The sequence below is a fragment of the Phocoena phocoena genome, chromosome 19 (assembly GCF_963924675.1).
Source record: "Phocoena phocoena chromosome 19, mPhoPho1.1, whole genome shotgun sequence".
Classification (NCBI taxonomy): Eukaryota; Metazoa; Chordata; class Mammalia; order Artiodactyla; family Phocoenidae; genus Phocoena; species Phocoena phocoena.
Genome location: NC_089237.1, coordinates 41743972 through 41766403, shown reverse-complemented (window position 1 = coordinate 41766403; position 22432 = coordinate 41743972). Strand labels below are relative to the sequence as shown.

General features: G+C 40.8%; 1 protein-coding gene across 1 annotated transcript in view; it reads right to left on the bottom strand.

Annotated features, from left to right (window-relative positions):
- Nucleotides 1-22432, bottom strand: part of MYO1D (myosin ID) — a 341349-nt gene that overhangs the window by 150112 nt on the left and 168805 nt on the right. Inside the window, exon 17 of the mRNA XM_065896475.1 lies at nt 1095-1318. Within this exon, the coding sequence (XP_065752547.1) occupies nt 1095-1318 (224 nt within the window). The remainder of the gene's footprint in view (nt 1-1094; nt 1319-22432) is intronic.

Sequence of the window (22432 nt, the reverse complement as noted above, 5' to 3'; positions counted from 1 at the left end):
ATTCATGAAAAAAAATTTATCTGTGCAGTAAAAAGGCTGCCAAGATGTACAGCTAACATTTATAGTATTGCATGGGAGAATGGAGGGCTGGGGTGCTTTTGCTTTCAATAATGCTCTACTGTTTTATTTTTTTCTTTTTATGAGCAATCATTTTTTTAAAAGCAAATGAGATATGCATTAAAGAGTTTTCCTTGCATGCGTTTTCTTTCTTTTTGATATGTGCCATTCAAGACCTTGATTTACATTCAATACATCAATTACATCAATACGTTAATTAGTTCATGGTGTTCTGGGCGGAATACCATAATGCCAAACGACCACATCTGAGAACCATCAGCCTAGTTTATGCGACTAGATGGCTGTACCTGAGACATAGCTAAACATACCTGGTGCACGCTGTCAACAAACAAGCTCAAAAAACGAGGAGAAAGGAGCTATGAATAACTACAAAGTCAGATGCAGGGCAGTTTATTAAGAAAATGAAGATTAGCTGGAAAGGTATCAAATGTTGCCTGGGCATTAATTAACTTATTTACTTATTTGTTTAAAAAAATAGCTTGCTCTATAACAGTGTTTTCTGCCTTTTACTTTAAAATCACCTGGAAGACTTTAAAAAGGACCTCCGCTTGGGCTCCGCTCCCCAGCACCATTAAACAGGACTTTCTGGAGGTGGGACTTGGGCATCAGTGTGTTTTATAAACTCCTTGTGAATGTCAGGGGCGGGATAGAGAACCCCTGCTCTGAAAGGATGAACAGACATCCTAGTGTGAGTGATGTGTGGTGATTTTAATAAAGTTATCTTTTTGCTGGTAAAAGAAAGGAGAGACATCATGCTACTAGCTTATCTTAAACTTGGCTGGATTCAGGCCTTGTGGCGTACTGCTGTCTACTGCTAATGGAAAAATAAATGGACCGTTCTATTATTTGGAGGGGTAGGCAAATGCCCTTTGAAAGTGAAATCTACGAAGGTGGAGACACAAGGTAAAAGCAACGTCACGTAGCAAATGGTGGCGCTAATGTCACGGTCTCAGATCTGTAAATTTATATAGTACGTGTACTGCCACAAACGGATGCAGCACATACCAAGTCCTTACCTATTAAAAATAGCCTGTAGGGCTGCCTCGAAACGGCAAAGCACTCTGGGCGGGGCTGGCCACTTCACGTGCTTGCCGTGGTCCCGCATGGTCTTGATGCCGTGGAAGCGTCTGGCCACCTCGTGGATGTACGACTTCACTTTGTAGCGCCGGTAGTATCTGATAATTGTCAGAGCCGCCTTGGTCCTCTTGTACCGCATACGGGCCAGGGTGCCCCGCCACACCTTCGCAATAGAGGGAAAAAAAAAGGAAAATGTTGCTGCTTGGCTGAGTAGCAGATCACATTGAAATCACAGAAGCTCCTTTACTAAGAAGCTCAACCTGGCAATTTGTATGCGTCACAAAATCAACCAGAGCATGTCAGTTCTGCCTGCCACCAACAGATGGCACTAGGAGTCACGTCCGTCATTTTGATTCAGTGACTAGCTGTTCGTTACCTCCTAAGGAGGCGTGCGCGGAGTCTGAAGCAGAGCCCTGTTCTAACTTTACGGTCGTGTAAAGAAGAAAGCCAAAATACCATTATCTTTGGATAAATATTTTAAGAATGTTGAAAGGAAGCAAGATGAGTCAGAACACAAAGCCATCAGCATCCATAGTTCTCTTACGAAACCTAGCTTTGCATGGATTATACACATTGGCCACTAGTGTAATGTCGCATTGGATGTATGAACTGATTTATACACAGTCTGTGCAGCGCCCCCTCCCCAGGTAAAGTCCCAAGAATTTAGATGTATTCGTGGAGAAAGGGTAAAAAACAAGTTACTAATATGAATCGGTTAAATTTTTTCAGTGATCAGAAATCAATCAGACATTATGTAAACGTCTCAGCGCCTGCTGTATCCAAACACGGTGAACTCACAGATACTTATATTTTTTTCAGGACCCCATACTTCTCAATCTCTCAAGTAAAAAGAAATTTGGTGTGATCTTCATTATTGGCTCTTCCCCTAAATATGCTTTCTACCACCAAACGCATTCTTTCTTCCACGGTACTTCCAGTATAAATCCCTTTCTTTCCCTTTCTGCTACTGCAGTCCCAAGACCCCAAACGTCCTCATTGTTTTCTTGGATAAACTCCTCGTACACATCGCCATCACGCTCCAGGTGATACTCACTGCTGCTACTTAACTGACTGTCTCAGTTCTTAGGTTGAGGGTACGACTTCCCTCCCTGTCTCTGGCCTCTCAGGACCAAGATATTCAACCTCCAGTTCAAAGCCCACAGTATGGGTTCTCCAGGATCACTCAGGGTTCTTTTATTTCTTCTTAGATCCCCATCTGTGTCCACCACTTTCTCTCAGAAAAACTGGTACGACACCTCTTTTTATTCAGCCATTTTAGGTTGGTCTTCATGAAGGCTCCTAAACAGGTACCAAGTGCTTGCAAAGCCCTCCCTTTCCAGCCTGCTGTACAAATATGAGGAGGCCATCCACGGACCCCAAAGAGGAACTAATGGGTCAAGAAAAACCATGATATGTGAGGGAAACGCGACATAGGAGCAAGTTCTGATGAACCTGGAGCTCACGTATAAACAGAATATATAAAGACAAAGAGGCAGTGGAAAGTCACTCATTGCTGCATGTGGCTTCGGCACAGTAACCTGTTTTAGTCAAGATGCCTCTCTTCTTGTAGACGAATCAATCTATCACGCACACAGCTTTGTCAGGCCTCCACCCGAGTGCTAAAATAAAGGTCCCTTCTTTAGTATCTTGAAAAACCAAAAGAGTACAATTAGAGGGTAGAAATCTGTGATTCAGTTTTTTAAAGAAAATACATTTTTAAAGTTTCATACTGTTTGTTGCTTTTTCTTTTTTTTTTTTAAGAGGAAGGAAATTAAGACCCCCCTGGAGCCACATCTATACAGGAAATCAATCTTATAATTTTCAAAAAGTGTTTTATAAAGATTTTTTATTAAAATGTTTTTGGTTAGACTCTAGTATAATCTGAAAAAAAATGTATAAGTAGGTACTTTTTAAGGGGTAGGTTTTTTTTTTTTTTTTGGACAACCTTTTAGATTTCATCTGTGTCCTTAGTTTATTCAGGTTTTGTGTAGTTGAAAAATCAGATAGCACAAAAATGCTATAAAAAAGACAGCAGCCCTTCCCCTTGCCCACCTAAGCCCACCTCCCCATCTCAGTGTCATTTCATGCCAACTATTTTAACTGCTTCTTCTCGTGGCAGTTAAATACACATATAATTTATTTATATGTATACACATACATATACACAGTATACACATATGCTGTATAATACACATATACTGTTATTTCTTGCTGGATCCTTTGAGACCCTATCCAAATTACAGAAATTGGTGATTTAGCTCTCCTACCATCACTATTAACTCTCCTTTATAATCCCAATAATAATTACATCAAAAATTTAAAGTCAATAGTGTTTACATTATTACATCTGTTATATTAACTATACTATTTGGGAGAAAGGAATTTTGTGAGCCTGCAGTTATATCATCAACTTTATCAGAAGTCCCTTCGGCTTTCTTTATTTTTCTAACATCAGAGAAAAAGTAGCAGTGAAAAACTATGGAGGCAAATGATTTCTATGCAAAAAAATGATTCATGTATTTTCCCTTATAATCCCTTATAAACGGATACACTCCCCAGGCCTTTGTGTGGGAGAAAGGCTGTGGTTGATCGTCTCAGGAAGGGTCTGAAGGTTGGAACTTAAGGTACGAGACAGATCTTCCTGCTTCCCTCTTTGTTTAAAGAGCTTAAACTGTGGGGGTTTTTCAAGTCATACAAAGCTTACCTCCAGAGAGGACTTAGCCTGATGACAGAGTGTCTAAAAAGGGGGAAAACTAAATATTATATTCAATAAGCAAATGCTTAATGCTTATTTGATTATGCCTAGAGAGGTTCAGCAAAAAACCAGGGAGCCAGAGGGGCCCTCATTCAACAATATGAACACGAAAAGTGGAACCAACCAGACATTATGTGCTGTAGGATCTGATGCAAGAGAGTGGGGGCTGAACCCTGAAGGAGATCTGATGGGATCTGGGAGAGGAAGTTATCAGAAGGTACAAGGCAGGGATCAGGGTGACGGAGAGGGCAAGCAACTCATTTCTTAGGTGGAACCAAGGATAGAGGCGAACAGAGCGGGTGAATTGGAGGACACACTGAGGTATAAAAAGAGAACATTAGGGCCACAGGTCACACATCCCTGCTACTGAATTTTAGACACAATTCCTCTCTTCAGTACCTTGACCCCCTACAGTTAATTTTCAACACAGCAGCCGAGTGATCCTTTTTCTTCTTTGTAAATTAACTAATTAATTATTTTTGGCTGTGTTGGGTCTTCATTGCTGCACACGGGCTTTCTCGAGTTGCAGCAAGCGTGGGCTTCTCATTGCAGTGGCTTCTCTTGTTGCGGGGCACAGGCTCTAGGCGCGCGGGCTTCAGTAGTTGTGGCCACGGGCTTAGTTGCTCCGTGGCATGTGGGATCCTCCCGGACCAGGGCTCGAACCCGTGTCCCCTGCATTGGCAGGCGGACTCTTAACCACTGCGCCACGAGGGAAGTCCCCCGAGTGATTCTTTTGAGACCAAAGTCAGATCGTGTCACTTCTCTGCTTAAAACACTGCCGCGGTGCTCCAGCTCTCCCAGAGTGAAAGCCAAAGCCCCTCCCCTGGCCCACAAGGGCCACATGAGCTGGTACTGTCACCGCCCAGCTCCTTCCACTGTCCTCTCCCTGGCTCACTCCAGCCACACTGGGCCCTGCTCTACCCTGCACAGGCCTCCTGTCTCAGGGCCTTTCCTTCTGCCTGGAAGGATCTTCCTCCAGATATCATATCACATGGCTATCTTCCTCACTCTCTAAGTCCATGCTCAGCTGTCACCTTCCCAATGAGCCCGGCCCTGACCATCTATGTAAAAAATTCCCCTTGTCCACCCTCCCCTCCTGGTACTCTCCACTCTCTGTACCATGCTCTATTTTCTTCTCTTGCCTCCAGCACTTAACCCTCTACAACACCTGTAATTTACATATGACTGTATTGTTTACGCTCTCCCTCTACTGGAATTTAAGCTCTACTAGGCCAGGGATCTTTGCTTCTTTTGCTCACTGATGAATCTCCACTGCCTGGAACAGTGCCAAGGACATAGCAGCCACTCAATAGTATTTGTTGGGTCGTATGGCATATACCCTGAGAAAACCGTAATTCAAAAAGAGTCATGTACCACAATGTTCACTGCAGCTCTATTTACAATAGCCAGGACATGGAAGCAAACTAAGTGTCCATCGACAGATGAATGGATAAAGAAGATGTGGCACATATGTACAATGGAATATTACTCAGCCATACAAAGAAACGAAATTGAGTTATTTGTAGTGAGGTGGATGGACCTAGACTCTGTCATACAGAGTGAAGTAAGTCAGAAAGAGAAAAACAAATACCATATGCTAACACATACATATGGAATCTAAAAAAAAAAAAAAAAGGTTCTGAAGAATCTAGGGGCAGGACAGGAATAAAGACACAGATGTAGAGAATGGACTTGAGGACACAGGGAGGGGGAAGGGTAAACTGGGATGAAGTGAGAGAGTGGCATGGATATATATACACTACCAAATGTAAAATAGATAGCTAGTGGGAAGCAGCTGCATAGCACAGGGAGATCAGCTTGGTGCTTTGTGACCACCTAGAGGGGTGGGATAGGGAGGGTGGGAGGGAGACGCAAGAGGGAGGGGATATGGGGATATAGTATATGTATAGCTGATTCACTTTGTTACACAGCAGAAACTAACACACCGTTGTAAAGCAATTATACTCCAATAAAGATGTTTAAAAAAAAATAGTATTTGTTGGGTGACTGAATGTTTTCAACTTCATCTTGCAAGCCTGATATTGAACCTTTCATTTTTGCTGTCACGTTTTCCACTTTCAAGAACTCATCCTCGTTCTCCAAATATCCCTTTTAAAAGCATGTTGGGCTTCCCTGGTGGCGCAGTGGTTGAGAGTCCGCCTGCCGATGCAGGGGACACAGGTTCGTGCCCCGGTCCGGGAGGATCCCACATGCCATGGAGCGGCTGGGCCCGTGAGCCATGGATGCTGAACCTGCGTGTCCGGAGCCTGTGCTCCGCAACGGGACAGGCCACAGCAGTGAGAGGCCCGCGTACCGCAAAAAAAAAAAAAAAAAAAAAAAAAAAAGAAAAAAGCATGTTGCTCTTGTTTTACAAAAGCATCCTTCCTCTCAAGCAGATGAATTCTGGTTTTAGTTTTTATGCTGCTCCCTACATTGCATGTGTTACCTATAAATCCCCTCTTCTCCCGTTTGTCTTCGTCTTGGTCTTTTGAGCTAGAGGCCTTGCTTGAATGTCTGGAGATCCTCAGCTGTCCACTCACTGAAAAGTGAAAAGCCACTTGGAAGCTCTGTATGTGTGCTTTGTGGGTGGTGGACTTCACTACAGGGTGATTAGGTGGGGACCAGCCATCTGTGGGGGACCCCAGTAATGTCCGTACCTTAAACTGTTTTCTCATTGCTGCCAGAATTCTGAGTGAAGGGGGCTGGAGGATATCTTTCGTATCTAGACTTTCACTTAATTTACTTGATTGCAACATGGTGCCTGACCCCTCTCCTCCACTGGTGCCTGGTGTCCCCAAGCCCAGAGCTTCTCTGGTTCAATTTCTCCAGAGTAAACTTCTTGTCTTCTATCAGAATGAGACTGAGGTAGCTCCTCCAACTTTGTGAAGTTAGGAGAGCTGGGTGTACAATTGCTCTCTTTTTAAAATAATTAATTATTAATTAATTTTTTGCTGTGTTGGGTCTTCGTTGCAGTGGGCGGGCTTCTCATTGCGGTGGCTTCTCTTGTTGTGGAGTGCGGGCTTCAGTAGTTGTGGCGCATGGGCTTAGTTGCTCTGTGGCACGTGGGATCTTCCCAGACCAGGGATCGAACCCGTGTCCCCTGCATTGGCAGGTGGATCCTTAACCACTGCGCCACCAGGGAAGTCGTTATAATTGCTCTTTATACAGAGTTTCAACCCTTCTACTCCTCCAGCTCCACCCCTCACCCCTACCTACAGAGGCACCTGGTCCTTTCCATCCTGAATCTTCCTACAGCCCAATGGTTGGGTGACCTGGCTTGCTTGTCTGCAGGCACTTAGATTTCAGCTTTCTCCACCAGCTCGATGGGCTAACCACATGTTCACTTACTTCCAAAATTATGTTGATGCCTCTTTTCTGCTGTTGTTTCCATTATGGTTCTATTTGTCCTTGTGGGTTTCTCCAATTTTCATCCTTTACTGCTGATTGAGGAGTTTTGAGAGGAGTAGATATAAGCACAGTCTGTCATGTCTAACCAGATGTTTTATAATGCCATCTTAATTTGACCATGTTTTCCTCTTCCTTGGTGGTCAGGCATTTCAAAGCAACATCTGTCAGTCATTAAAGTACAAGATACACTTTGCGAAAGATGTAGGATCCTAGGTAACACTCTGTTAAGAAGTAGGTCAATTACATATCTTCAGTTTAGCTTCAGAAACAAACACAGGTCAGCTTTCTGTTTTTCTCTTGTTCTCCATGTTCTTGTTTTCTAGTCATTATTGGCTGTTGGGTCTTTTCTACCTGTTCTCACACAGCTCCCTGTTGCCCTGAATTGGATATTCTCTTAGTTTCTACAATCAAAATCCTTCAAAATTCCAGCTTCCAAGCTTCCCAGGTCCTCCATGCCTAGGGAGAACTTTTGGGAGAAGCATCTTTCTTCTATTTCTAGCCTTAAGTCCTCCATACAGTAATTCTGGCTGAGTTCTGACAATATATGGTTGCTAAAGAGTTGTGGTGGAGGACAGTTTATTTAGGTACCAGGCTGAACTCTGAGCAAATTGTAAAATACACAAAATCTATCTTTGGTATCCATATACCCCATCATATTTAGAATACGACATCCATTTTGGAATATTTCATGATTGATTAACGAAGGAGTTATTTTAAAGGAAGGTTCAAAGACAGAAAAAATTTTCTGAGTTATTCCTCTTCAACCCAAATATCTCTATGAGGGACAAAATGAATAAAGACCTGATGTGCTATTTTTAAAATGCTAGCGCGGTACCCATGTTTTTACCAGAATAGCAGGTTAATAGGTACCAAGAAGAAACTAAGACCCAGTGAATATAATTTGTAAGTTCTTAGCATAAATTTTGACAAAAAATTCCTTGGTTTTACAGATAAATTAATAGCATTTCAGATGACCTAGGGGAGAAATTAAGAAATAACGAAATATACTAAGTGAAGTACAGCAGACAGAGAAAGACAAATATCATGATATCACTTATATGTGGAATCTAAAAAAATGATATAAATGAACTTATATACAAAACAGAAACAGACTCACAGACTTAGAAAACAAACTTATGGTTACCAAAGGGGAAAGGTGGAGGGGAGGGATAAATTAGGAGTTTGAGGTTAACATATACACACTACTATATATAAGACAGATAACCAACAAGGACCTACTGTATAGCACAGGGAACTCTACTCAATATTCTGTAATAACCTATAAGGGAAAAGAAGGTGAAAAAGAATAGATACACGTATATGTATAACTGAATCACCTTGCTGTACACCTGAAGCTAACACAACATTGTAAATCAACTATACTCCAATATAAAATAAAAATTAAAATGAGAAATGAAATAACCAGATCTTCAGTCAATAAACAGATGTAAAACCTTCAAATAAAGAGACACCCCCTTCCAAAAAAAAAAAACCAAAAAGAGCATGTGTGAGCCTGATCATTATAAATTATCCTGATGAACTTAACTATGTGCGTGTGAGGTGTAATTTAGGAATGATCACGCCTGAGCTTTACCTTGGTCTGGTAGACTAACTTGCCAAGTTAGCTGACTTGTGAACCTTCATTTGGGACTCATACATTTTCTATATGGCCTTCTCCAGATCCATTAGCCTAGAAATTCTTTAGTGCGTACAATCGTTGCCTAATACGATGGTGCTGTAGTCTGACAACCTCCTTGTAACTGAAACTTCAAGAAGCAATCGAACCTCTTAGTCAATTATTGTCAGAAGACTAGCTCAACACTAACTCTGTCAAAAATCAAATTGCAATTATTCTGAAGATAAATGAAAACAAAATTAATCCAGCAAACGGGTTAAGTAATTCTGATGGGCCTTTCAGGATTCAATCTTGTTCAAAAGTAAACTGCCTGTGGAGCTCTACTGAAGTGGTTGCTTTCTTCTGTTTGGTTAAAAAATTTTTTTTTTTCTTAAGAGGTACAAAGTTGATAATTCATCTTCAAAAATCGCTCAGGTCAAGGCTATTTCAGAACTGCTTTTGGACACAGAACCTCAGGGTTTGGGCCAAGTGTTTGGACATTTCAGTAGATCCAACGAGGCATCTGGGGATGTTTTAAGTTTGTGTGAAGGCACCTGCTGCCTCGTCCACCCCCAGATCCACTGTCATCCAAGACGGAGGTGGCTCATCAACCAGTCAGGGGACAGGTTGGGCTTTTATCTTATGTAACAAATGTTCTGACTTTTCTTCCTTTATATCTAGCATCTAGAACATGCAGAATTCCTTAAAAAAAAACCCACCAAAAACCCAGTAACCTTTGTTTCAGACGCTTGCAAATGATCTCAATTTTGAATGGTTCCCTAAATCTCTCAAAAACTCAGATAATAACTGGTATTTGAAAGGACCAGCCAAAGGTGCATCCTAACATTCTTTTCTATAGAGTTTCAAAAGTGAATTCTGGAACATAGGGCCTTTGAAATGCTCCTTGAAAAAAGGGTTCCATTTTCAGTAAGTTCAGGAAGGCTGCATACTGCAAGTCCTTTTTGGAGATTCATAATGTACATTAGCATATTAAAAGCTCTAAGAAGTTCTATGTAAGTAAACCTATTTTAACTTTGTTCAACAAAATTTAAAAAACATTTAAATTTTTAAAATTTAAAAACAAAATTTAACTACAGAACCCTTTGTACACAGATTACTCATTCATTTTGAAGGGGATCAGTATATGCCATCCCAAAACATGCCATGGTGGCATAAGCATTACTGAGCATTTGTTCGTTCTATAAGAATTTCCCAAATTCCTACTGTACGTTTGGTTTCTATCGGGGATATAGAGGGAAACAGGGGACACCTATGATATTCTAGGAAAAACCAAACATGCCTATGAGATAACTGGGAAACAACTACAACTGATCCCCTAAAAAGTGAGCTCTGGTCAAAGGTCACAACAATGGAAACCTCCATGTAAAGAAGCTTGAATTCCTGTCACAGTGAGGCTCTTTCAAGGAAGTCCAGCACTGCGAGAGGGACAGCTCCCTGAGTGGCAGGGAGTTGGGGTGGAGTGGAAAGAATCTTTCCCTGGAGAGGCCAGCATTCCCTACAGACTACTTTGCAGGCTTTAGGTGCTTCAGCTGTAAAGCAAGGATGTTACACTAGATGATTTATAAGAGCACATACTCATATTCTATCTTAACAGCTACTGAAAATGAACGAAAATTTTAAAGGGTTAAAGGTTCTTTCTGATCTAAAGTGCGCATGGCATTGACAACCACTATCTTTGATTTTCATCTGATTACGGTTATGACTCCTCAGACTAGGGAGAGAAAATATTATTTCATTATTAGGTACTAGGCCTTATGCTAGACACTTGATATACATTAAAAATAGGTTTTTAAAGCACTTATGCTTGACATATGTTTGTACGTTGCTGCTTTATGTTTCTCGTACTAATAATTCAACATTAAAAAAAAGCAGGGAATACATCTGACATAAGTTTCTTGAAGTCATACGTTAATATATTTTTTGCTGGCAAACGCTTGGCTTTGAGAAACAGTCATTTTTCAGACCTAAAAACCCTGCTTCTACAAAGGAATGTGATTCATATTCACAGCTCTTGCCAGGAGCCTGGCTCTGGCTGTAGGCAATGGGTCATGGTGTCAGGAGGGTTTTGTTGAGACCAGCGCTCTTCAATGTATCCCTGTACCCCAAATACGCTACCGGTTCCCAGTGTTCACACCGATGGTGATGATGCTTCCTGGGAGGGGGGAGGAGTTCAGAATGTTGGAGGAAGGAAATAATTTGGAAAAGGCCCCTTAGATTACTTGGGTCAACATTAAATATGCTTTCCCTTTTTATTTTTCTGTCTTAGACTGTAATTCACGTAAGGCGAAATGGCAGGATAAGAGAAAGTATACTTATTAAGGACAGATACTTTTTCAACAGTGCAAATTTACACAACTTGAACATAATATGATTAAAAAACTATGAAGATCATTCCTGGTCATAAATCAATGCCAAAGAGAAAAAAAAGAATACAGCTGCACTGTTGGGTGCATGATTTCTCATAACAGTAGGCAACACACTAGTATGATCAGAGTATTAAGTAGCTCATGCTGGAAAAATGCTGTGGTGAGACAGACAGAAATGCTACTATCTAGAGAAAAATCTAAACTAAGATGCTAGGTTTTCTCAGTGATGTTGAGGTTTTACACTTGTACACATAGCTATGACTATATTACTGAAAATCCTACCGGAAACACAACCTTGTACTTACAAATCTGAAAAATCCTACTACCTAATCTATTTCTTTCCCAAGAAATGTTTTATAACACAATATTTGAAGACTGAAGTTTCTTAGTTATATACCAATCAAGTCAGAACAGATTTAAGATGGATGTCAACAGGAATATAATTAATTTTCCAACTAATATAAATATAACGTGTCCATTTTTATCAGTCATTTAAAATTCTTTTTTATAAACTGCATATTTCTAGCTTTAAAATCCATTTTCTTTGGATTGTCTTTTATTGATTTGTATGAGCTCTTTATAAATTAAGGGAATCATCTTTTTGTTATCAGCATTTTAAATAGTTTTTCCAGTATGGCAATGATATCTCTCGGTACTATTTATGGTATACTACCATACAGAAGTTGTCTTTTTAAAAAATTGTGTGCGGTCCAATGTATTCATTTTTCTTTTATGGTTACATACATATTTTACACAAAACTGAGATCACATAATAATCATAAAGTGCTTTGTAATGCTTTTTATTTGATACATCAAGCACATTTTCCCATGTGATCAAACGTCCTCCTATAAAGTGATTCTGAACGTCCTCACAGTACTCAACCAGATACACGCATATAATTCAGTTAACCAGCCTCCTACTGTGCGGTATTTCTGGGGTTTTCTGCAATTTAAAATATCGTTTTAGGAGTAACATTGTACATATTCTAATTCTAGAAACAGAATTGCTGCTGTGACTCATTTATATTTCCAAATGCCACATACTAAAGTATTCATTTCCAAACTCTACCATGCGAAGAGTTAAAAAGAATTAACCAGATTGATACAGGGTAACATATTGTTGCTGTGGTTCAACTGCTTTGATTAGGAATATAAAAAGTTCACTGGCTATTAGAATGTTTTCTGTTGTGAATTCTCTCTCCGTTCCTTGTTTTTGTCCATCACATAGTCGTAATTTTACATAATGATTTGTAAGGGCTTTTTATATATGAAACAAGCTAAACTTTTATTACATTTACAAAGGCTCTTCAGCATGTTGCCTTTCAACATCTGCTGGCCATGGTTATTGGTCGTGGCTAATGAAACATGAGAAGACATTTTCTAGGTGTTTCTGAGAAAGAAAATTTCTCACTCTTTGGAGAGAATGTCCAAGTACTTCTAGAGGAGATTTCCTTGAATAACGAAACGTGGCTTCTGTAACTGTTGGCAGCCATCTGGCAACCACAAGGGGGAGCCACACTGAGAATGAAGATGCCCCAAGAGAAGGCTTCCTGATGTATGAAATAAATCCCCGTTATACTCGGTGCCCGTCTGAAGTGAGTTTACTTTTTACGCTCTCCCCTCCTCCCCTCCCCTCTATTCCTTTCCCCTTCCCTCCTACTCTCTCTTTCTCCCCTTCTCCCTTCCTTGCAACTGAACACATTGTGATACAATGATATTTTCTGAGAAACAAGCAGCCGCCTAGCACAAGGAGATCAGCTCGGTGCTTTGTGACCACCTAGAGGGGTGGTATAGGGAGGGTGGGTGGGAGGGAGACGCAAGAGGGAGGAGATATGGGAACATATGTATGTGTATAACTGATTCACTTTGTTATAAAGCAGAAACTAACACACCATTGTAAAGCAGTTATACTCTAATAAAGATGTAAAAAAAAAAAATCAAATATGTGTCTAGGGACTTCATTGGCCGTACAGTGGTTAAGACTCTGCCTTTCAATGCAGGGGGCGTGGGTTTGATCCCTGGTCGGGGAACACACATGCCTCGGGGTGTGGCCAAAAAATTTAAATAATAAATAAAAATAGATAAATTGCACATCTCTTAGAAAAAAACTTTAAATATGTGCCTATGAAAAGAATTTGTTTTGTTAATAAGCTCTATGTGGAGGAGTGGTCTCAATCACAAATAGGAGAGCGCCTTTATTTCACAATCACTTCATGAATGGCAAGAAACTTGTGTCTACTCTAGTAGATTATCCATAATTAAAGGTGTGTGAAATGCCCACTAAAGCTCTGGATCCTTTGAAATACAAATGAGCTACCAGCTACGGCTGATGAATATGACAGGAGAAATGTTCGACTTGGATCGAACATATGTGAGTGGAATGAATCTAAGTCAGATCCTACCTGGTCAGGCATTAAGAAGAGTTAACACTGGAAATCTCTATGAGGATGTCTCCTCTGAAATAGCTGTATAAAAAAAACACTGGGAAATAATCAGGAATATACAACAATCAGGATATATATATATATATAGCCACACTCCCACCCACCCACATACATAAAATTACTTGACTGAAAAGGGTGTAAGCTACAGTGAAAGGGTATATTCTAGAGATTTAATATACAAGTTGTATTAAATCAGCATTTTCATACAAAGTCAGCTCACCCAATCTTGGATTTAGAGAATAATCGGACTGCTTTTAGAACGAACATCAGCCTTAGACTTGCCAATAAACAGCTCTTTCGGTCTGTGAAATATTTTAGGACCGTCAAACTCTACCCTTCTTTTTGGTCTTTTTCACTCATCTCAACTGGCTTGTGATCAATATTTCATGGAACTCTTCCTTAGCTGCCCTGCAGGTATCCTTCCAGAAAACCTAAACCCAAATTCCAGCTGAAAACTTCACAGACAGAAATCCTGCTGCACTGAGCCTTGAAGAAAGGCATGTGCACCAGTATTTAAAAAAAAAAAAGGGACAGAAGCACAGACATGGCAGTGATATTGCTGGAAATGCCTTCCAAATGTTCACACCCTCTCTTGCTGCAGAGTTTTTTGCTCATGTAGTTCCCTCTGCTTGCATCTCCTCTCCCTGGACTTTTCCTAGAGTCAGCTCGCTCTCAATTTTTCGGTCTCACTTTAATGTCACCTCCTCAGAGAGGTCTTCCCTGACCAGCCTATTTCCCTTGTCCTCTGAATGACCGCCCCAATTAAAGCCTTCCTTTCCTTCATAACTGTTACATAATTTATAATTATTTGTTGACTAAGTTTTTTTTATCTTACTCCTCAATTAGAATGCATGCTGCATGAGGAGAAGGACTATTTCTATTATATTCATCTGGGTGTCTCCAAAGAGTGCCTGGCAATGAACACATTTGTTGAATGAACGGATACTTACTGGCTTGAATATACTAAAGATCTTTTATCACAAGTTTAAAAGAAGACTTACTTATCTCTGGAAAAGGCCCCACGGAATGTTTTACAACCAAGTAACCTTAGGGTTTAAGAGCTCACTTAAGAGAAACGGACAACTCATCCTGTTACACAACAGGGCAGCCAGCCAAGCACAGGATGAAACATTCAAGGAAGTAACACACGGCAGCTGCCATGCAGTTCTCAAGTCTTAATGGAATTTCAAAATCAGTGGTGGCCCTTGATGGTTCTAGAGCAGTCTAGCATGAATGATCATCTGCTTGGCAAACTGCTGCAGTTTGCCCGTGAGGAACATGAGGCGTGAAAAGTCTGGTTTTCAGTGAATGTTTCGTTTACGTTAAAAGAATTTCTTTCACTAAAAACGTAAAAATCTTCATCTTAAATATGGATACTCTAAATTAAGTCCCTAATTCCCTATTCATCCCAGTTACAGGATTTTCCAGGAAAAATTCCCCCTTTGCCTTTTTACTTTCTTCCTTTTTTTTTCTCCTTGACACAAGTCAACACCTTAGTGTCACTGCTTTTTATCAAGTGACTGAGGAAAATGTGACCTGGTACATCCTTATTCTGTCCTGGAGCCAAAGAGACTGAGAAAGAGCTCATAGACTCTGCTGTGTATTATTCCTTTCTTTCACTGGGCCTGTGAGAATAATCTAATTGCTCTATTACTGGAATGAGAGGGAAGAGGGGGGAAAAAAAAACCCTAGACTGGGAAATTCTATCCAATTGAAATATACAAATATTGTATACTAGTTCTCAAATTACCAAAAATCAGGTTCCAATGAAAGTATAAGGAACCAGCTTTTGGTTAGATCACTTAGATGAACTAGCTATTCAGGCTCATAGGTCAAGGATGACTGAGAAGATACTGTAATTAATGTCGCTTTGGCTTTAACTCAGCAGCTGACAGGTATTCTCTAGTTCCCTTCTCTTCTTGCGAGGCTACCCAGCACAGATTCTGTTCTGCCAGAGGGGCAGAAAACTCTTGCTTCTTTTTCACATCTCCAAGGAGTTCACTGAGTCACCACATTATGGCAAAAGGAGCTAGGTAGCTCATTCCACATCTGTGGAGGTCTATCCTCTAAATCAAACATCATGCAACAAGTTTCCTGTGATCATCACATTCAGGGCTGTATCTGCCCAGGCTAAGACTACAAAACATGTAGCGTCTTGACTTAACCTTCAAATAACAACTATAGCAAACTGTCTTATTACTAAATAACTCTGCTTTGAATCCTGGATTTTCCTCCTCTTCCAAATACATATATTGTTAATGTAGCTTTAAGTTAGTTGTCATCTACAGAAAACCCCATGCTAACTTGTTATGATAGCAAATATTCATTCCTTTACTCTTGACCTACATGGGTCACCCCATTGATGTGACCCGCTTTGGTCAACGAGATATATATACATGTGACCTGAACAGCTTGAAATGTGCTTGTGTGGTCAGCCTTGCCCTCTTAGGCTTTTGCTGTTACCATGAGAAGAACATGCCCCTGGGATCCACTGACACCAGGAAAAAAATAAGCCACACGTGGAGCCAATCTGTACTCAACCCACTGCCTGGGATGGGCTCACCCAAAAATGGCCAAACCTTGCATGCATGAGGAGGAAGTAAATTCTGTTATAGCCACTGTGTTTTAGAGATGTGGTGGGTTGAACAATCCCCCCCTGCCCACAAATAGACTTCTACCTCTTAATCCTTGGAACCGGTAAATGTTATTTCACGTGACAGAAAAAGGACTTTGCAGCTGTGATTAGGTTAAGGATCTTGAGATGGGGAGATTATCCTGGATTATCTGTTTGCACCCTAAATGCAATCCCATGTATCTATATAAGAGGGAGGTGGTAGGAGATCTGAAGACAGACGAGGGGATGACATATGACTATGGAAGCAGAGACTGGAGCCACAAACCATGGAATTCTGGCAGCTACCAGAAGCTGGAAGAAGCCAGGGCTAGATTATCCCCTACAACCACTAGAGGAAGTGTGGCCTTGATGTCACCTTGATTCTGGCCCAGTGAAACTGATTTCAGACTTCTGGGCTCCAGAACTGTGAGAGGATAAATTTCTGTTGTTTCAAGCCACCGAGTTTGTGATAATTTTTACAGTAGTCATAGGAAACCAATACAGGGGGTTTGTGGCATAATTATGCCAACGGTCAACTGATATATACCCAAACCAATAATAATAATATTAATAATATCAACGTTCATAAGAAGAGCAAACATATAGTACCTGCCATATGCTAGGCACTGATCAAAGTATGATGAAGATATTAAGTCATTTAATACTCACAACCATACTATAAGGTGGGTACTCTTACTTCCCTTTTACAGATGAGGAAACTGAAGAACAGAGAGGTCCCAAAGTTTCATCTTGTAAGTGTTGGAGCTGGGATTGGAACCCAAGTGCCTTGTGGTTGACTGAAGCCAAGAACTACCTGCTGGTTAGGCAGCAGTAGAGACTAGAAATTACACAGAAAGTAGCGATTCTTCAACTGTGGCAGCAGAGTTAAAACTTAAAGGCTTCTTTCCCAGTTAGGAATGACTCTTATGCCTACTAATTACTCCGTTTGCTTCGTATGATGAAGGTAACTCATCTAAATGCATATGACTAGCTCTTAAGTATTAATAAACATAACATAGCTAACAGGAACCTCTATAATCCCAGAGCACCTAGTATTGAGTCACGATACTATATTATCGTCAAAATACCACGTGAGGCACTGTGCACAGGGTGGAGTACAAACAAGCATAAGGACACTGCTTCCCTCAACAATTTATAATCTGGTTGAGGAGAGAAGACAAATGTGCAAAATTAATAGATGATCTACAGCCTACAGAAATCTTAGAATTCGGCGGGAATCTTTGAGCTGAAGACCTCTTATAAACCATCAGCTGGGAGGTTCTCTGCCCTGACTCTTCCACGGCACACCTTAGGAAGGACATTCACACGTGCAACACACTTGCAACACACGTGCAACAACCCTCGGGGGTTGTACCATCCCTGAAGTGGGCCTTTCTTGCCCACTCAAGAAAGCAAATATAAATTTTATAGAAATAAACTCACATCAGCTCCTATTTATAAATTAATTCATTATCTTTGCTAACTTATTATTAATACCAAGTTACTCATAATACACCTCATACTTGATTGTAACAGATGTGCCCATATCCAAGCCTATCGTTTTACAGATAAAGGAAGTGATGACCTAAAACCTTACACAAACTCCAAACTAACAGCAGGCCCACAGCTCCCACCTCCTGTTGAAGTTACTGCCTCAGAGAGCCACATAAAATCGACAAATGGGTGCTGGTGAAGGAAGTAAAGATGACTTTATTTAGACTAGTCTGGCCGGGAGGGCTTGAGTGAGGGGGTGGAGTCTAATTTGAAGATACAAAAGGCAAAGGCAAATGGTATGTGTAAAGCGCACAGGTGGGACAGATGTATGTGGGAGTGCAGGGAAAAAACACGATGATGCTGCATGGTGGCACAGGGAAAGATGCTGGCAGAGCCTGGTCTGAATTTTGTAGGCCATTGAAGGGCTTCTGAACAGAGGAACAACATCATTAAAACTCAGATGGTGATGCTTTGCAGATGTGGGTCAAGGTGAGAAGCTTGGAAGATCACACAGAAGTGGTCCAGGGGCCCCGTACCACAACCATCACCGTGGTTCTGCTGATTTTCATCTGGAACAGCCCTTTACAGTGTACACAGCATGACTTCAATTTAGAAGACTGTGTGTGTAAGAGAGAGTAGGACAGAGACTGTTATGACACCTTCCAAAGCACTAATAGTAGTTACCTTTCTGGTGGTGAGATGATGGATGATGTTATTTCCTTCTTTAAGTATATTTTGAAATTTCACAATGAATACGTATTACTTTATAATAAAAACAATTAAAATTTTAGATGGAAATAATGTGATTACAGTTCTATGTTGTTCCTATTTACAATCCATTTTTAAAATAAATTTATTTATTTATTTATGGCTGCATTGGGTCTTTGTTGCTGCGTGCAGGCTTCCTCTAGTTGCAGCAAGCGGGGGCTACTCTTTGTTGCGGTGCGCGGGCTCCAGGGCACACAGGCTCAGTAGTTGTGGCTCACGGGCTCTAGAGCTCAGGCTCAGTAGTTGTGGTGCACGGGCTTAGTTGCTCCACAGCATGTGGGATCTTCCCGGACCAGGGCTCAAACCCATGTCCCCTGCATTGGCAGGCAGATTCTTAACTACTGCGCCACCAGGGAAGCCCTATAATCCATTCAAAGTACAGTAGACTTGTGAATAAAGTACTTGGTCTGTAACCTGCGTTTAAATCACGAGTGCTTGGGCTTCCCTGGTGGCGCAGTGGTTGAGAATCCGCCTGCCGATGCAGGGGACACGGGTTCGTGCCCCGGTCCCTGAAGATCCCACATGCCCTGGAGCGGCTGGGCCCGTGAGCCATGGCCGCTGAGCCTGCGCGTCCGGAACCTGTGCTCCACAACGGGAGAGGCCACAACAGTGAGAGGTCCACATACCGCAAAAACAAAAACAAAAAACATAAATCACGAGTGCTTGATTGTATTTTTACTTCCCCGAGGATATCTGTCACTGACATATTTTCTATAAGTGCTTGATTTCTTTGGGTGTTTGTATCTACACAAATACAGTAAGACCAACTCAGGACAACTGGCTAGTAAACATCTTATTTTTTTTTTTTTTTTGCGGTACACGGGCCTCTCACTGTTGTGGCCTCTCCCGTCGCGGAGCACAGGCTCCGGACGCGCAGGCTCAGCGGCCATGGCTCACGGGCCTAGCTGCTCCGCGGCATGTGGGATCTTCCCGGACCGGGGCACGAACCCGTGTCCCCTGCATCGGCAGGCGGACTCTCAACCACTGCGCCACCAGGGAAGCCCAAACATCTTATTTTGAAATTAAATTTTCTTTAAAATATAGAGTCTCTGGGTAAAGAAGATGTGGTACATATATACAATGGAATATTACACAACCATGAAAAAGAATGAAATAATGCCATCTGCAGCAACATGGATGGATCTAGAGATTATCATACTAAGCGAAGTAAGTCAGAAAGAGAAAGACAAATACCATATGATATCACTTATACGTGGAATCTAAAATATGACACAACTGAACTTATCTACAAAACAGAAACAGACTTGCAGACATAGAGGACAGACCTGTGTTGCCAAGGGGGAGGGGAGTAGGGCAGGGATAGATTGGGAGTTTGGGGTTAGCAGATACAAACTATTATATATAGAGTGGATAATCAACAAGGTTGTACTGTATAGCACAGGGAACTATATTCAATATGCTGTGATGAACCATAATGGAAAAGTATATGAAAAAGTATGTATGTATATATATACATATATATATATTTAACTGAATCACTTTGCTGTACAGCAGAAACTAATACAACATTGTAAATCAATTATACTTCAATAAAAAAATACAGATCCTCCTTGTAGTACTGAATTTGAATGCAGAGTGATGTTTGGCAACAGTAAGAATGTCTGACAAAAAATACTGAATATAAATAGCCCTAAATTTTCTTTAGTTATAAATAAACCCCCCCAAAGGAATGACTCCTCCTCAGTCTATATAATGGGTGTGTGTGTGCGTGCACATATGCACACACGCGTGCACACACATGCAGGTGTAGGTATGTCTAGAATTAACAATGTGGTTAAAAAGGAATCATACTGAACATCCTGTTTTGTAACATATATTCTCACTTAACACTGATCATGAGCACTTGATGTTATTCAATTTCTTTATATTGTCACTGTTAATGGCTGCTTAGTTTTCTATTGTAGGGATATACCCCAATTTATATGACTCACTTCTTAACATTTTTCTCCATTATTTTCCACTTTCATGAGAAATACCCAAGAGAAAATTCTTACAACTGGATTTTTACATGAATTTTCTTAGTATAAATTTCTACAAGCATAATTGCTAGATTAGAGGCAAACCCAACTTTTAGATTTTTTGGAAACGCATTGCTAAACTACTGTCCAGAAAGTCCTCATCAATTTACTCTCATGCCAGTAGTAAACATATCATCAACAATACTGTGTAGCATTAAAAGAAAAAAAAAAAAACAAACGCTGAGTATTTGATAGGTGAAAATATAGTTGCTGGCCATTTTTCTTTTTTTTTGGTGGACTGATTGTCTATAGTTTTCCTCAGTTTTCTAGTGAGGTATTTATTTCATTTCTTTGGAAGGGCCTTTTGTACGTTAGAGGTATTTATACAGTGCACGTGCTGAAATGAAAAAGATCGAGTTTAAAGCCACTATACGTCTCCCCGTAAAGAGAAACTGAATGTTCTAAATATATGCAATAAATAATGATACGTTTCCCAGAACATGTTGAATATTTCATCAACGTTTTTTTTTTGGTTAGCAAAACTTAATAGTCCAAGCAGAATGTGTTTAAATGTGCCATGACAAAGATATAAGCAACTTCTGACACACTTAGATTTCTTGGTGCTATAGCAAGAAAAAGACTAAAGTAAACCTCAACACCACAGCCCTTACACTTAAACCACATATATTCTTTTATATACCTAATAGGATATGAGGATATATTTTGTCACCCATCAAGGGTCTTGGCTTAATGAAATATGTGGCAAAATTATGTACTTCAGAAAGGCCTTTTTAAAAAGGCAGTTTTGAAAATCATCTTTTTTGGGGGGTGATATTTTACGTGAAATATCAGCATTGCCACTAGGTAGTGAATACCCATTATGATATTTTCACCGTTGCCTTTCATATGTGTCACCCGATTACTTCCAAAAGATCGGAGGAAACTTACAGAAAAGGTACATAGACGAGGGGGCTTCCCTGGTGGCACAGTGGTTAAGAATCTGCCTGCTGATGCAGGGGACGTGGGTTCGATCCCTGATCCGGGAGGATCCCGCACATCGCGGAGCAACTAAGCCCGTGCGCCACAGCTACTGAGCCTGCGCTCTAGAGCCCGCGAGCCACAACTACTGAGCCCGTGTGCTACAACTACTGAAGCCCATGCGCCTAGAGCCCGTGCTCCGTAACAAGAGAAGCCACTGAAATGAGAAGCCCGCGCACCGCAACGAAGAGTAGCCCCCGCTCGCTGCAACTAGAGAAAACCTGCGCACAGCAATGAAGACCCAACGTGGCCAAAAATAAATAAATAAATATTTTTAAAAAAGTTACATAGACAACATAGTCACCCAACTGAGGATAAAAGAAGGACAGGTAGGCAATGGGTGGGGGTCTCAGTAGGAAGGGTGACAGTCACACTTGAAACCCCAGCTAAGAATGGTTCCTGGATCTGAGTACAAATCTGAACCCTGAGCTTCCTGGAAGCTTCAGCAAATGGGAAACTTAAAGAGCTGCATGGGGTGTCATTATTTAATAAGATTGGTAATTAAATATTCCCTGCACCCAAATATGCTTTTAATTTTTAAACAATAATTTTTGTCGAGGAGGAAGAAAAATTAATTGCTCAGCAGTGATTTGATGGTATTTTGTTTGGCTTGGCTGTCTTCCTCCAGCCAAGCTTTTGGTGTACACCTCCTATCTATAAGATCTTTCATTTGAGTCTGGGATGGCAATCCTCACTGAATTGTTCACAAGTTTTTAATTTACTGTAAACACCTATTCATTGAATCACTTCCCCTTCACTAACTAATTCCTTACAA